The 16,793-nt window shown below is 40.4% G+C and overlaps 1 protein-coding gene across 1 annotated transcript in view; it reads left to right on the top strand.

The window, feature by feature from the left end:
- Fnta (farnesyltransferase, CAAX box, subunit alpha) overlaps positions 1-6,118 on the top strand; it is a 30,089-nt gene extending 23,971 nt beyond the window's left edge. The window contains exons 7-9 of the mRNA XM_090353839.1: positions 2,392-2,454; positions 5,070-5,241; positions 5,484-6,118. Of these exons, the coding sequence (XP_090209965.1) occupies positions 2,392-2,454; positions 5,070-5,241; positions 5,484-5,606 (358 nt within the window). The 3' untranslated portion in view covers positions 5,607-6,118. The remainder of the gene's footprint in view (positions 1-2,391; positions 2,455-5,069; positions 5,242-5,483) is intronic.
- The last annotated feature ends 10,675 nt before the right edge of the window (positions 6,119-16,793 follow it).

The following is a 16,793-nucleotide window of genomic DNA, read 5'->3' as shown; positions in this document are numbered from 1 at the left end:
ATATGGAGGTGAAACACAAGTGATACCTTTAGAAATGTTAATAGTGTCTTAAGTTTCTTGATATTATTACTAGAGAGATGATAAAGAAGCCAAATTTCAGAGTGTCAGAAAGTTTATTATAGAATTGTTTCATTAAACGCTATTGGATTTTAGATATTAGCTCTCAGATGCCATGTTATCCTATTGCATGATCTTAGGCTGTGTCTTTCTTGTGGGGGAATGTCTCTTGCAGGATATTTAACATTACTTCTGGCTTTAAACAAATACTACCTGTACATATTGCCAAAGGTCCTTTGGGGGAAAAATTAACCCAGTTGAAAGCTACTGTACAAAAAGCTGTTAGAAGAATTAGAAGTTATTGAATGGTCATGAATTTTTATATTTAATTTGATGCTGATTTTATCACACCCTGCCTGTCATCGCCCTTGCTCTCATGTCTGCACCTACTGCTGCTGGATCTTGTTCTATAGGTAGGATTTTGCTGAGTGATTTTTGTTGTTGCTTTCCTCATAGAATTGGAATCAAATCAAATCCAGTTCTTGCTTTACCACTGAGCTGCTATATATGTGTGTGTATGTATGTGTGTGTATATACACACACACACATACACACACACACACACATTGTGCTGGACTTGGGCATTGTCCCTAAGCTATTTTGCTCAAGGCTAACACTTTGCCACTTGAGCCACAGCTCTACTTCCAGCTTTTGAGAAGTTAATTGGATTTTCCTATACAGGCTTGGCTTCAAACTGCAGTCCTCTGATCTCAGCTTCCTGAGTAGCAAGGATTACAAGCATGAGAATACTGGTGCCCAGTCCTTTTTTTTTTTTTTCTTCTTTCCAGTCCTGGGGCTTGAACTCTGCCGGGGCAGGGACTAGGAAAAAATAGAAGAGAGACAAACAGATGGGGTTTGGGAGGTCTACAGCCCAAGTCTGCAGGCTTGTTTATTTCCAAATCAAGGCTTATATACTTTCTTGAAACCAGGGAACTGCCAGGTGTTACATCCAGATGGTAAATCAGGGAACTGTTGGGGGTTACATTCATATGGTAAATCTCAGATCAGTTAAACAGAATAAGGCCAAAAAAACAATAAAGCAATAAAAGCAATAAAGCAATTATCTGATGCAAATCAAAGGATAGTTTGATTCCACTCTGGCTCCCAACAGAACTCAGGGCCTGGGTACTGTCTCTGAGCCTTTTTTGCTAAAGGCTAGCACTCTACCACTTGAGCCACAGCGTTACTTCTGACTTTTTCTGTTTATGTGGTACCAAGAAATCGAACCCAGAGCTTCATGCATGCTAGGCAAGCACTCTGCCACCAAGCTACTTTCCTACCTGAGTTGTTCCTTTAAGAAAAAAAAAAAGCTTCAGGGCTGGGATGTAGCTCAGTGGCAAAGCGCTTGCCTAACAAGTGCAATGTCCTGGGTTCAATCCCTAGTACCAAAAAAAGAAAAGAAAAAAAAAAAGGCTTTAGCCCAGTATTCTCTGTTCACTCTGCTCTAGTCTGATGTCTGGAGTTGACATACCTCTCATGCTTACATGTACTTTTATTGCCTTTCCACCTAAATCTGCGCTGTCACACTATGGCAGCTTTTAGTCATGCAGTGTTGTTTAAATTTCAGTGACCTGATAATATAAAAGACACTTCCTCAGATATCAGTACCCATATGATACTCGTGACCACCATATTAGGAACCATAGATAAGGAACATTTGTAGCATCACAAGAAATTCCAATGGGAGTTACTGAAATGATATTTTACATGTGTATTTGTATACAGTGATAGGTAGGTAGGTAGATAAGTAGGTAGGTACAGAGATTGGTGCGGAGACAGAGACAGAGAGTCTCACTAAAGAGCCTATATTGGTCTTCAACTTCTAATTTTCCTGGCTTAGCCTCTCAAATGCTTGGGATTATAGGTGATATCACCATACCAGGCAAAATTTTATTATCTATAATCCATGTAGTGATATTTAAATATAGGAAACTCAGACTTGATCATCCAGCACTGTTACTTTTCTGTTAGAAGTTGACTTTCTTGTCAAAAGTTTAAATACTTCATATTATTGTATGTAAAATGTATCCACATACTGGATTTCAAACATTGATTATTCCTTATTGACTATTTCTTAATTCTTAGAAGCAAAAAACACTAAAATATTGAAAATGAAAAGTTTAGGATTGTACAAATATGAGTTGACAGATGCAGATCCATGGGTTCTATAATTTAGTTATGAGCTAGGGCTTTGCCACAGTCATCAAGATAGCCTAGTATGGGGAAAGGAAGTGACATGATTGTGCCTCCTCAAAGTTGTAAATGTAACTTGTAATCCTATCACTGCTCTTTAAAAATTATATGCAGATTTGTTTTTGGACTTTTTTCCTTCAGGTATACTCTGGAAATGATCAAACTTGTACCACATAATGAAAGTGCATGGAACTACTTGAAAGGGTAAGAGATTATTCAGGTAGTTTTCTTTTTCTTTTTTTTTTGTCGGTTTGGGGGCTTGAATTCTGGGCCTGGGTGCTGTCCCTGAGCTTTTCAGCTCAAGGTTACCACCTTACCCCTTGAACCACAGTGCCACTTCTGGTTTTTTGGTGGTTTATTAGAAGAGTCTTAGCCTCCTCAGTAGCTAGGAGTATAGATGTGAGCCACCCAGTGCCTGCTTGTTTCACAGTAATTTTACATAAACAGCCTGCTGATATGTGTGTCATAGAATATGTTCTATAGAGCTGTGGTGGCTCACACCTGTAATCCTAGCTACTCAGGAAGCTGAAATCTGAGGATCTCAATTCAAAGCCAGCCAGGGCACTGAAGACATGGAGACTCTTATCTCTAGTCAATCTCTAGAAAAGGGGAAGTGGGGCTGTGGCTCCAGGGGCAGGGTGGTAGTTCTGAGCAGAAATGCTCGGGGACAACACCCAGGCCCTGGGATAGGGCAGTAGCCTTGAGCTGAGGCCCAGAGTTCAAGCCCCATGCCCCTTCCCCCCCCCCCACAAGAATATGTTCTGTGGTCAGATTTTAGGATTATGGTAACTTCTTAGAATGCCTTTATCCTTCTCTTCATCTTCCAAATAAGAAAAGATGTTTAGAATAGTTTGTAAGTAAACAATGCCACCAGGCACTGGTGACTCATGGCTGTAATCCTAGTTACTCTGGAGGATGAGATACATGGATTGCAGTTCAAAGCCAGTCCATGAAGGGAAGTCTGATGAGACTCTTATTCTCCAGTTAACTACCAAAAAACTGGAAGTGGTGCTGTGGCTCAAAGTACTGTAGTGCTAGCCTTGAGCAGAAAGCTCAGAGGCAGTACTCAGGCCCCAAATTCAAGCCCCAAAACCCACAACAAAAAAAAGAAAAAAAATGCCTTCTTTTTCGTTGCACATATGTTTGAACTCAGGGTTTTGCATCTTGTTTGGCTAGGTGGTACTCTACTGCTAGAGCTATGCTAAGCCATGCCTCCAGCTTTTTGTTAGTTATTTTGGAGCCAAGAGTTTCACAGACTTTTTTTTAACCTGGGTTTGGTTTCCAACCATGAGCCTTAGGATCTTCAGCTTCCTAAAATAGTAAGGATTACATGCCTGAGCCATTGGTTCCTAGTCACAATAAGCATTTTATTTTTTTGTTTATATGTTTGTTTCTAGTCCTGGGGCTTGAACTCAGTGCCTGGGTACTGTCCCTGAGCTTCCTTAAAGGTTAGCAGTCTACCACTTAAGCCACAGCGCCACTTTCAGCGTTTTCTGTTTATGTGGTTCTGAGAAGTCAAACCCAAGCCTTCATACATGCTAGACATGCTAGACAAGCACTCTCTCACTAAGCCACATTCCCAGCCCCTGAATGATGCATTTTAAATTAAATTTTTTATTTATGAATCTTCTAGTGGTATTTGTCAGCGTGAGTCCTCTAGAGTTTTATGTTATACAGCAGAATATATAGGACATGCTGTTTAAAAGCAGATTGTATGGATCACTGGCATTTCTGCTTTCATTGCTAGAGATCTTCAGTTTCGTCTTATTCCTGAAACAAAGGTTTTGCTTGCTTGGTCTCTTATGTAGTCAAGTTACTTGTTGAACTTAGAGACCCTCCAGTGAAACTGGGCCCAAAGAACACTGTGTGGACCCTATCACGTTTGTAGATGTGTCAGTGATTGGGGCCTACAGTCCCTGGAGAGTTGAAGGAATTTAAAAAAAAAAAAAAAAAGTCTGGCCGTGAGTTTGGCCTCATGGTAGTACTTGCCTAACATGTACGAAGACCTGAGGTTGATTCCTCAGTAACACATACACAGAGAAAACCAGAAATGAATGGTGCTATGGCTCCAGTGGTAGAGCTCTAGCCTTGGGAAAGCCCATGGACAATGTTCAGGCCCTGAGTTCAAACCCTAGGACTGGAAACAACAACAGCAACAAAAAAAAACCCAAAACAAAATAAAAGGAATAGCACTCTATTTTTCTTTGCTTTCCTCCTCCTCCTCTTCCTCCTCCTCCTTCGTCCTCCTCCTTCCTCCTCCCTCCTCCCTCCTCCTCCCTCCTTCTCCCTCCTCCCTCCTCCTCTTCTTTTCCTTCTCCTCCTTATTCCTTTTGTTGTTGGTGGTCATAGGGCTTGAACTCTGGGCCTGGGCAGTGTCCCTGAGCTCTTCAGTTCAAGGCTAGCTCGCTACCACTTGAGCCATATTGCTGCTTCTGGTTTTCAGGTGGCTAATTGGAGATAAGAGTCTCAGGGACTTGCCCGGGCTGGCTTTGAACTGTGATCCTCATATCTCAGCCTCCTGAGTAACTAGGATTACAGGTGTGAGCCACCAGCACCCAGCCTTTCAATTCTTTAAGGATTTATTTTTTGCTCTAATTTTGTATTATACAGTTTGGGTTATAAATGATAATTTTTAAACAGTTTTATTCAAATTAAATTAGTTATCCTGATAAGGCTCGGACAGTGGTCTTCTGGACTTGCACATGGTCCTGAATTCGATACTCATTACCATCAGGTCTTTTTTTCTTTTGATCTTTTGACTCCTTTTTGTTCTTCCTCTCAAAATTCAGTTAGTTAATTAATTAATTATTTTATCTAAGAATTCTGCAGGATTATGGCCTTTCCAGATACCCTAATCTATTAAATCAACTACTTGATTTGCAACCAAGTCACAGCTCCCCATACCTAATTGCCTTTCTTGTGGATATCTATGAAGACATGCTAGAAAACCAATGTGACAACAAGGAGGACATTCTTAATAAAGCATTAGAGGTGAGTTGATGGGACTTAGTATTTTGCCTTTGGTACTTCACATTTGATTGTGCTCAGTGCCCCTTTTCAATACGGTTACTCAGCAGGGATATTTCTGTTTTAGGAAAAGATCTGTATCAGTACTATTATTCTGCAGTGTATGTCTCATTTGAAAATGATGTGAGTTCACTTGTGTTTCAAAGGCATGTGGTTTTAGTTTGAATTATACATTTGCTTTAACAAATTTTTATTTTTCATTTCAGTTATGTGAAGTCCTAGCTAAAGAAAAAGACACTATAAGAAAGGAATATTGGAGGTATATTGGAAGATCTCTTCAAAGCAAACACAGTAGAGAAAGTGACTTACCATCAAATGTACAGCAGTAACATGACCTTGATGGGATGCTTTTATTTATTTAAGAGACTCTACAGCAAGAGTTTAAAACTAGGGTGATCATTTTCTTATCCATGCTGAAAAACACGCATTGCACAGGCATTGCTTTTTAACAAGAACTAAGTGTAATGTTTCTTAGGTGCTGCTATTCCTACTAGCTCTAGGAAATTTAATGCATTTAAAGCAAAGTAATTGGAGCAGGAAGGGGGAAGGAAAAGGTCTCATGATGGAACTCTACTACTTTTGAACTCTTATCAACATTTAATATGATCCTAGATTAGATGGTACAGAATCTACTCTTTCCTAAAAGGTATACAAGTAAAGATTTGTATCAGTGATGAGTACAGATAATTTGTATGCGATGGATTTAAAGGAATTTAAGCTTTGGTTCAGTCAGCAAGGAATGTAACTGTTACATTAGAGCTGCTATGCCACACTCACAGTATCTTGCTATCACTGTAACCAACTAATGCCAAAAGAATGGTTTTGTAATAAAATTACACATTGCATCTAAAACTATACCAACGTGTGACTTTATGTGTGAGTGTGTGTGTTTGTGTGCGTGTGCGCGTGCGCGTGCGTGTGCGTGTGCGCGCGCGTGTGCGCGCTTGCGCTGATCCTAGAGTTTGATCTCAGGGCCTGGGTGCTATCCCTGAGCTTTTGTGCTTAAGGCTAACACTCTACCACTTGAGCCACAGTTTTACTTCCAGTAGTTAATTGGACATGAGTGTTTTACAGACTTTCCTACTTCAGCTGGCTTTAATCTGTGATCCTCAGATCTCAACCCTGAGTAGCTAGGATTACAGGCATGAGCCACCAGCACCTGGTCATAGTTTGACCTTTAAAACTAGCGTTTAACTGTATACAGGCACATTGAGCTGAGATAAACAGTTGAGGAAGACCATTTTAAAACTAAAGAAAACAGAAAAATTATGTGAAAGGAAATGTCAACTATCAAAATGTAAACTGGTCCATTCTTAACTAAAAGCAACAAAATCCTCTCAAGGTAGTTATTTTATTTTATTTTTCATATAAAAAGGTGAATTTATTTGGGAAGTAGATGGTAAACTGACTGGCCAGGGACACAGTGCAGACTGGGGAGCTGTCATTGTCCCTGAAGGGTTCAAGGTAAATTCTTGTTTTTGTTTGTCAGTATGTATGGCTTGAACTTGGGAGCTCTTTTTGCTCAAGCCTAGCCCTCTACCACTTTGAGCCCAGTTCCACCTCTTTTTTTTTTTTTTTGTCACTCCTGGGGCTTGAACTCAGGGCCTGACCACTGTCCTTGGGCTGTCCTCAAAGGCTAGCATTCTACCACTTGAGCTGCAGCATCTCTTCAGGCTTTTCTATTTAGGTGGTACTGAGGAATTGAACCTGGGTCTTGGTACATGCTGGGCAAGCACTCTACCACTAGGCCAAACTCTTGGCCCACAGTTCCACTTTTAATAGTTAGTTGGAGATGAGTTTCAAGGGGACTTTTCTATCTGGAGAGGGGGAGGGGAAAGCACAAAAACAGTGAGACAAAGGGTGAACCAATTCAGCAGTGAGGCTCACTAGACATTATATTGAAATGAACTATACATGATTATCTTAATTGGCAAAATCCAACATCTTGTTTTAACGAAGGAAGTAGATACAGAAAGAACATATATCAACATAATAAAGGCTGTATACAATAAATCTAGCCAAAACTGAATTATGTGGGGCAGCTTTTGACCATTTCCTCTAAGTCAGAAATGAGACAAGTGTGTTACTGTCTTCATTACTATTAAATGTAATGCTTGAATTCTCAGCCTGATCAATAAAGCAAGAGAAGAGATTCAAATCAGTAAGGAAAAAGTTATATTATCCTTATTTGCTGATTCTATCCTTCAAAAACATTAAAGACTCTAGCTAAAAACCCTTAAATATAAGACTTTTATTGGACAAGTAACATGATACAAACTAGACAAACAAAAACTAGTGGCTTTGCAACATGCCAATAATGAAATCTCAGAAATAAATCAGAAAAACAATCTCATTCCAAAATTCTTAGGAATAAAGTTACTTGTGGAGGTAAAATATCTCTACAATGAAAATTATAAAACTTTGAGGAAACTGAAGAAGGTATCAGATCTCATATGTTCATGGTTTGGAAGAATTCATACTGTAGCTATACTGCTGAAGGCAGTCTGCAGATTCAAATTCCTAATGCTGGACATGGCAATGTGGCCTAATGGTAGAGTGCTTGCCCAGCATGCACGAAGCTGGGTTTGATTCCTTGGTTCCTCATTCACAGAAAAGGCTGGAAGTGGTAATGTGGCTCAAGTGGTAGAGCACCAGCCTTGAGAAAGTTCAAGGACAGTGCCCAGGCCCTGAGGTCAAGCCCCAGGATTTGAAAAAAAAATGCTAATGCCATTCACAGAAATAAAAAATTTCTAAATTTCAAGAATGCAAAATTTTGCCTTGAGAAATAATGAAAGATTCTGAGTAGACAAAGCAATCTTGAGGGAAACAGCAATGCCCTGATGGTTCAAAGCCGGTCCTTATGTGAAAATCCATAAGATTTACCTTCAGTTAACCACCAGAAAATTGGAAGTGGCACTGTGGCTCAAGTGGTAGAGCACAGATGAGCAAAAAAGCTCAGGGACAGTATCCATGCAACAGACAACAAAGACACTAGGCTGGGGGTTTGGCCTAGTGGTAGAGTGCTTGCCTAGCATGCACAAAGACCCAGGTTGAATTCCTCAGTACCATATACATAGAAGAAAGCCAGAAATGGTGCTGAGGCTTAAGTGGTAGAGCTCTAGCCTTGAGAAAAGTCCAAGGACAGTGCTCAGGCCCTGAGCTCAAACCCAGAACTGGCAAAAACAAAACAAAACGAACACAAAAAAACCCACCTAACTTTAATTACTACAGAGGAGTAGTAAAACAAAACAAAAACAAGAAAAACTAGCCTGATAATGGTACCAAACGACATGTAGACCAAGGACTCAGAAATAAATTCACATTGATAAGAGTTGTTTGATCTTTTACAAGGGAACCAAAATACATTCGTTGGCAAAAAAGGCTGTCTTTTCAACAAATGATGTTGGAAAAATTATGTTACTCTCTGTACAAAAATCAAAATAGATCGAAGAGCTTAACAAAGTGTGAAATTATGAAACTATACAGGAAAACAAATGACATAAGCATAGGTAACTTTCCCGAATAGGGCTGCATCATCCTGGAAATCAGCAGTCGATAAATAGAATTGCATCAAAATAAAAAGCTTCTGAATATTAAAGGAAATAAATACCATATACTCGAGATGACCTGTAGAATTGGATAAAAGTCTGTCAATTTTTTATCATACAAAGGATTAATATTTAGAATGTATGAAAAGCTTCAAAACTTAAATACCAAAAGAGAAGTCCAGCTAATCAGTGAGCAAATGAATTGGACACTTCTTAAAAGGAGTACAAGCTGGGTGCTAGTGGCTAATCCCTGTAATACTAGTGACTCTAGTAGCTGAGATCTGAGGATTATAGTTCAAAGCCAGTCTACAGCAAGAAAGTCTTTAAGATTCTAACTGCAAAAAAAAAATAAGTAGTGTCCTTGTTCAAGTAGTAGAATGCTAGCCTTGAACGAAAAAACCTCATATCCCCCCTCCACACACACCCAATAAATTTACAGAAGGCCAACATGCTTAGGCACAGAGGAAATACAGTGCAAATCAGAATAACACAGATTCCATATCACTCTTTAAGAAGAATGATAACTTTGAAGAAAACAAATATTAACAAATTCTGGTTAGGATGTATGGGAAAATAAACCCTTATGCACAGTTGAGAATATAAATCAGTACAACTACTATGGAAATCATTAAGAAATATACTACCATATGATCCTGCATTCTACTCCTGGGCAAAACTTGCAAAAGTATGTAAGTCAGCATACAACAGAAATATTTGCACATCCATATTTATAGTAGCACTGTTCACAAGAGCAAAATAATTGAATCAGCATAAATGCCCAACAACAAAGAAAATGGGGTACATGTGTATAATGGAGTATTATTCAGCCATAATAAGAATGAAATGATGGATGTAGGAAAATTTATGGAAATGGAGATCATAGTGTTAAGTAAAATAAGCCAGTTTCAGGAAAAAAAAATATATACCTTTCCACATATGTGGACTCAATTCACCCCAAAATAAGAGACATGATTGTAAGAGGGGGACTATGAGTAGAAGGGGGAAGGTAAAAGGAGAATGTGCAGAGGAAGTGAATATAATTGAAGTACTTCATAAATGTGAACATGCACAAATGTAGAACATGAAACCCTTTAGTAAATGTATAATAAAGGATGATATAGACGTATGCCTACAATCCTAGCTACTTAGGAGGCTAAGATCTGAGGATTGTCATTCAAAGCCAGCCCATGCAGGAAAGTTTGCAAGACTCAACTGCCAAAAAGCCAGAAATGGAGCTGTGGATCAAATGGTAGTCTGCTAGCCTTGAGCAAAGAAAGCTCAAAGACAGAGCCCAGATACTGAGTCCCAGGACGCAAAACTAAGATAAGTAGTGATTGCTCTGGTATCACATATACTTAAATCAAAACGATGACGATATTAACATGGGCCATGCACACATATGAACTGAAGATGTTGATAGGCATTAAGGCATGTGCATGCGTGATTGGTATACTCAAAGGCAATGTGGTGTCTTAACTGGCTTCATTTTTTTTTTACATTTTCCTAGTAAATAATAGGTTATAATATGATCATATGGGGAATTAGTATATGTTTCTATTATCTTCTAACATATCAACCGTATTGAAATAAATTACCATTTAAAAATGTGTCATAGCAGAACTAACAGCATTTAGTTTTACTCATTTCTTTCAATAGCCTGTATATAGAAGATTAATTTCTTTTTTTCAAAGTTCATGTAGTCTAAGTTTCTCATAGCTGGTCCATTTTCCAATTATTCTTTTTTAAAAATGGTCGTGGAGGGCCAGGAGTTTGGCCTAGTGGTAGAGTGCCTGCCTAGCATGCACGAAGCCCCGGGTTCGATTCTTCAGCACCACATATATAGAAAAAAGCTGGAAGTGGTGCTGAGGCTCAAGTGGTAGAGCTCTAGCTTTGAGAAAATCCAAGGACAGTGCTCAGGCCCTGAGCTCAAGCCCAGGACTGGCAAAAAAAAAAAAAAAAAAAAAAAAAGGTCGTGGAGGGACCAAGGGTTTGGCCTAGTGGTAGAACGCTTGTGCATGCAACAATCCATTCTTCAGTACCACATACGTAGAAAAAGCCAAAAGTGGTGCTGTGGCTCAAGTATTAGAGCTCTAGCCTTGAGGAAGTCCAAGGAAATTGCTCAGGTCCTGAGTTCAAGCCCCAGGACTGGCAAAAAAAAATGGTCATGGGGCTGGGTGCTGCTACCTCATGCCTTTAATCCTACCTACACAGGAGGCTGAGATCTGAGGATCATGGTTCAAAGCCAGCCTGTGCACAAAACTCAATTAACCACCAGAAAACCAGAAGTGGTGCTGTAGCTCAATTTGGTAGTGTTAGCTTGCAGCTGAAGAGCTCAGGGACAATGCACAGGCCCAGAGTTCAAGTCTCATGACTGACCAAAAACAACAACAACAGAAAAATGGTCATGGCTATATCCCTGTCATGATTTTCCTGTCATCTACATATATTTGTACATCATGTTAATTACATGTTAATTACAAACTATAAAGCCATGCATTTAGTAGCTCATGTCTGTAATCCCTGCTACTCAGGAGGCTGAGATCTGAGGATTGTTGTTCGCACAGGAATTAATTTAACTTGCTCCAAATTGTACCTGTTAAAAATAACCACTCTAAAAAATCTATGCATGTATGCATGTATATAATTATAAATGCATATTTAAGCTATTTGGAAGGCTGAAGCCAGAAAATGGCAAATCTGAGGTTCATCTGGGCACAAGAACAAGAATCTGTCACAAATAAAAAGGTCTGGCAGCATGCTGGTGGCCCACACCTATAAACCTAGCTACTCAGAAGGCTGAGACCTGAGGATCTTACTTCTAAGTCAGCTAGGACAGAAAAGCAATGAAGCTTTTATCACCAATTAGCTACCAAAAATTCGAAGTGGAGCTGTGGCTCAATTAGAAGAGTACTAGTCTTGGGCAAAAATGCTCACCAAAGGGCCAGGAGTTAGACCTAGTGGTAGAGTGCCTGCCTACCAAGCACAAAGACCTGTGTTTGACTCCTCAGTACCACATACCAAGAGTTTGGCCTAGTGGTAGAATGCTTGAGCATGCATGAAGAGCCGGGATCCATTCCTCAGTACCACACACATAGATAAAGCCAGAAATGGTGTTGTAGCTTAAATGGTAGAGCTCTAGCCTTGAGAAAGCCTAAGGACAGTGCTCAGGTCCCGGGCTTAAGTCCCAGGACTGGCCAAAAAAAAAAGGCTCAGCAAAGATATGGAACCAACCCAGATGTCCCTCAGTTGATGAGTGGATCAACAAGTTGTGGTATTTATACACAATGGAATTCTATGCAGCTGTCAGAAAGAATGACACCGCCCCATTTGTTAGGAAATGGAAAGACTTAGAAAAAATCACATTAAGTGAAGTAAGCCAGACTCAAAGGAACTTAGGCTCAATGGTTTCCCTCATTCGTCATAATCAGTAGAAACCTTGGGCTCTCCTAGCAGAGATTTACAATAGAACAAAATCTAGATACATAAGGCCATATAGTATGATGCTAATTGAAAGGACCTCCAGGATATAGAAACAAAAGCCATATAATAAGTGATTGTTGTCCTTAATATACTATGTTATCTCTCATCTCTTTTGCTGTCCCTTGGTTATCTCATATTGTTACAGTATCTCACTTTGTTATCTGATATATTGGATATATTTGTATTTGGTTATTTGAAAAAGGATAGGGAAGGGGGAAAACAAGATGAGGGGTGGGGGGGGAGGGAAATGGGGACCATGTCATGAGAAAGAGTATCAATGTATGTGAATTAATGCACCTTTTATCTGGCAAATATAATGTAACCCTTCTATCAATTACAATAAAAATTATATGGAAAAAAAGAAATTGCAAAGGGAGGGGGGGAATCTAGATAAGCAGGGGGAGGGTGGGAGGGAAATGGGGGTCATGTCATGAGAAAGGGTATCAATGTTTGTGAAGTTATGCACCAGATGGTGAATATAATGTAGCCTTTCTATTAATCACTATAAAAATTATTTATAAAAAAAATGCTCAGCAACAGCACCAAGATGCTGAATTCAAGCTCCAGGATTAACACAAATAAATGAATAGTTGGATAGCTGGGTGAATAATAAACAGGTATGGGATGTAGCTCAGCAATAGAGCAATTTCCTGGCATGCATGAGATTCCAGTCAATTCCAGCACTAATAAAACATTTAAGTATGTATTTAAAATATGATTGTACCTGTATGCCGGTGGCTCACACCTGTATTCCTATCTACTCAGGAGGCTGAGATCTGAGGATTCCAGTTCAAAGCCAGCATGGGTACAAAAATCTGTGAGACTCTTTAATCACCAACTAATCACCAGAAAACTGAAAGTGGTGCTGTGGCTGAAAATGGTAGAGCAGTAGTTTTGAGGTGAAGATCTCAGGGACAGTACCCAGGCCTAGAGCTGAAGCCCCATAACTAACAACAACAACAAAAAAGTGATTGCGTCCCTATAGTATCTGTGCAATATGAATATCCTTTCATGTCAATACATATAGGTTTACAGCATTATTTTTATTAGTAATTTATTGTTATATAGATGATGTACAGAGGGATTACAATTACATGAGTCAGGTAATGATTTCCTTTCTTCTTTTTTTTTTTTTTTTTTTTTTTTTGCCAGTCCTGGGCTTGAGCTCAGGGCCTGAGCACTGCCCTTGGACTTTCTCAAGGTTAGAGCTCTTCCACTTGAGCCTTAGCACCACTTCTGGCTTTTTTCTATATATGTGGTACCAAGGAATCGAACCTGGGTCCTCGTGCATGCTAGGCAAGCACTTTAACCACTAGGCCAAACTCCCAGCCCTTTCCTTTCTTCTTGTACTGTGGTTTCTGTTCCCTCTCTTCCAGTTCCTCCCTCTTGTTTCTGCCCACAAATGGTATAGTTCATCAGTGTCCACCGAGTTCCACTGCTGCACTTTTTCCCTCCAGTTCTGTACCCTCCTCTGAACCTGATCCTTTCTGAAGGTATATACTCAAATACATCATACGTAAGGTAAAGAAGACAGAAGCATCAAAAAATAAAAACTAAAATTTTAAAGAATGAAAAAGAGGACTCTTGCCATTCCTTGGAGTTTGTTTCAATATGTGTACTATTTAATATAAATTAGAGTCACTTGGACATTGTGCCTTTGTGTTTCTCTCCTAACAGTATCCTCTGGTGGTCTCACTGTGTGAATATCTAGAATCCTGTATAATTTACCATATTCCAGTGTATTTTAGATCTAATTTCCACATATCAGAGAGAACATGGACTGGTTTTTTGAGCTTCACTTACTTCACTTAACATGATTTGTCCAAGTTCCATCCAGCTCCCTTCCAGTATTATTATTTATTTATTGGCCAGTCCTGAAGCTTGAACTCATGGCCTAGCACTGTCCTTGGTCACTTTTGCTCAAGAGAAGTGCTCTGCCCCTTGAGCCACAGCTCCACTCTCAGCTTTTTCTGTGTATATGGTATTGAGGAATTGAACCCAGGGTGTCATGCACACTAGGCAAGCACTCTACCACTAGTCCACACTCCTGACCCCCAGCATTATTGTTTATTTATTTATTTTTGTGCATCATGAGGCTTGAACTTGGCCCTGGCAATGGCCCTGAGTTCTTCAACTCAAGGCTACCGCCCTACCTCTTGAGCCACACCCTATTTCCTGTTTTCTGGAGGTTAATTGGAGATGAATCTCAGGTCTCAGGTTTGTGCTGGGGTTGGCTTTGAACCTTGTTTCTCAGATCTCAGTCTCCTGAGTAGCTAGGATTACAGGTGTGAGCCACTGCGCCGGCCCAGCATTGTTCTTATTTGTGAATATACATGAGAAAACTTACTATTTTAACACTTTAAGTACATCGTTAATGGTAGTATGTTCTTCACAATTTTAATTTCACCCTTTCTTTTCCTTTCCCCCAACTTGCCCCTCTCATCCCTTCCCACAAATTGCATAGGTAATTTTCCACTTTTCATTCTGTCTAGTGTATACTGAATAGCATGATTGCATTTTTTTTCCTGCCATGGGACTTGAACTCTGGGCCTGGTCCTGGGCACAGTCCTGGAGCAATTCAGCTCAAGACTACCACCCTACTCCTTGAGCCACAATGCCACTTCTGGTTTTCTGGTGGTTAACTGGAGATAGGAGTCTCACTGACTTTTTAGGGCCCAAGCTGCCTTTGAACCATGATCCTCAGATCTCAGTCTCTTGGATAGTTAGGATGTCAGGTGTGAGCCACTTCATCTGACTGCATGATTACATTTGTTCACTCTTCTTCCCTCTGTTTCTATACTCTCTTTTATCCTCCATCCCCAGAAGAAAAGAAAACAGCATCACCACCACCAACCAAAAGCCCCATGTAGCCTTTTCCTGGAGTTCATTTCAATAAATAATATTTTAAATGTTCAGAAAAGTTACAACTTGTGTTTCTTCCTTAAGGGTAGTCTCCTGTAGTCTGTGTGGGAATGGCTAGGTTATTATGTCCAGTCATATTTTAGAATAAGGTGCCATTTTCACTCTGAGCTTGGCTTACATTACTAAACATGATTGGTTTTAGTTCCATTCATCTTGAAGCCTTCCAGCCTTCATATCACTTCCTAACCTTTTCCAAATTCTATTCTTTTCTTTGGTCTTGCTCAAGTTCTCATCTGTTGCTGGCTCTTGAATGTGTTAAACTTAGAAAATAGTGTTCTCTTGGTGAAGCCCCATAGTTTTCTTTAGGCTGTGATTCTCAAAGTTCAGCCGCATCTATGGTGGAAGGCCTGCTCTGGGCTGAATTGATACTATGCATTTCAAATAATTTGTTTATGTGTCCAGTCTGAAGATCATCCTTTGCTTTACTACGAGTGGAGTACCAACAGTTCCCTCGTCCAGTAACCAGCACCAGAATAAAACAATAGGTCAAGCCAGGGCTGGGAGTTTGGCCTAGTGGTAGAATGCTTGCCTAACATGCATAAAGACCTGGGTTCAATTCCCCAGTTACCACATACATAGAAAAAGCCAGAAGTGGTGCTGTGGCTTAAGTGGTAGAGCTCTACCACTTTGCGAAAAGCCCAAGAACAGTGCTCAGGCCCTGAGTTCAAGCCAGGACTGGCAAAAAATAAATAAGAATAGGTCAAGCCAGTCACCGGTGGCTCATGCCTACAGTTCTAGTTATTCAGAAGGCTGAGATCTGATTATTGTGGTTTGAAGCCAAGAAAAATCCATGAGACTCTTTTACAAATGAACATCAAAAGGATAGCCCCAGCCAGGCTCATGGGTGGCTCATGGGTAGCTCACAGGTGTAATCCTTGCTACTGAGGAGGCTGAGATCTGAGGATCACAGTTGAAAGTCAGCCAGAGCAGGAAAGGCTGTGAGATCCTTATCACCAATAAACTACTCAGAAAAAGACAGAAGTGCCACTATGGCTCAAGTGGTAGAGTGTTAGCCTTGAGCAAAAGAAGCAGAGGGAGGGACAGCACTCAGGCCCAGAGTTCAAGCCCCAGCACTGGCAAAATCAAACAAAAAGCCAGGCCAGTGATGGTGGCTCACAAGATCTGACGATGAAGGTTCAAAGCCAGACTGGGCAGGAAAGTCCAATAAACCACCAGAGAAGTGGAAGTGGTACTGTGGCTCACAGTGGTAGAGTGCTAGTCTTGAGTAGAAAACAGCTCAGGGACTACACCCAGGCCCTGTATTCAAGCCCCATGACCAGTAACATCAACAACCGAAGTAGAGGCGTGGCTCAAGGGGTAGTGTGCCGGTTTTGAGTGAAGAAAAGTAAGGGATGTGGTCCTGAGTTCAAGCTCCAGTGCTGCTTGAGTCTCTCTCCCTCTCTCTCTCTCTCTCTCTCTCTCTCTCTCTCTCTCTCTCTCTCTCTCTCTCTCTCTCTCTCTCTCTCTCTCTCTCTCTCTCTCTCTCTCTCTCTCTCCCTCTCCCTCTCCCTCTCCCTCTCTCTCTCTCTCTCTCTCTCTCTCTCTCTCTCTCTCTCTCTCTCTCTC

This window comes from Megascapheus bottae, chromosome 20 (genome assembly GCF_031878675.1).
Source record: "Megascapheus bottae isolate mThoBot1 chromosome 20, mThoBot2.hap1, whole genome shotgun sequence".
NCBI lineage: Eukaryota > Metazoa > Chordata > Mammalia > Rodentia > Geomyidae > Megascapheus > Megascapheus bottae.
This window is presented reverse-complemented; position numbering and strand designations above follow the sequence as displayed.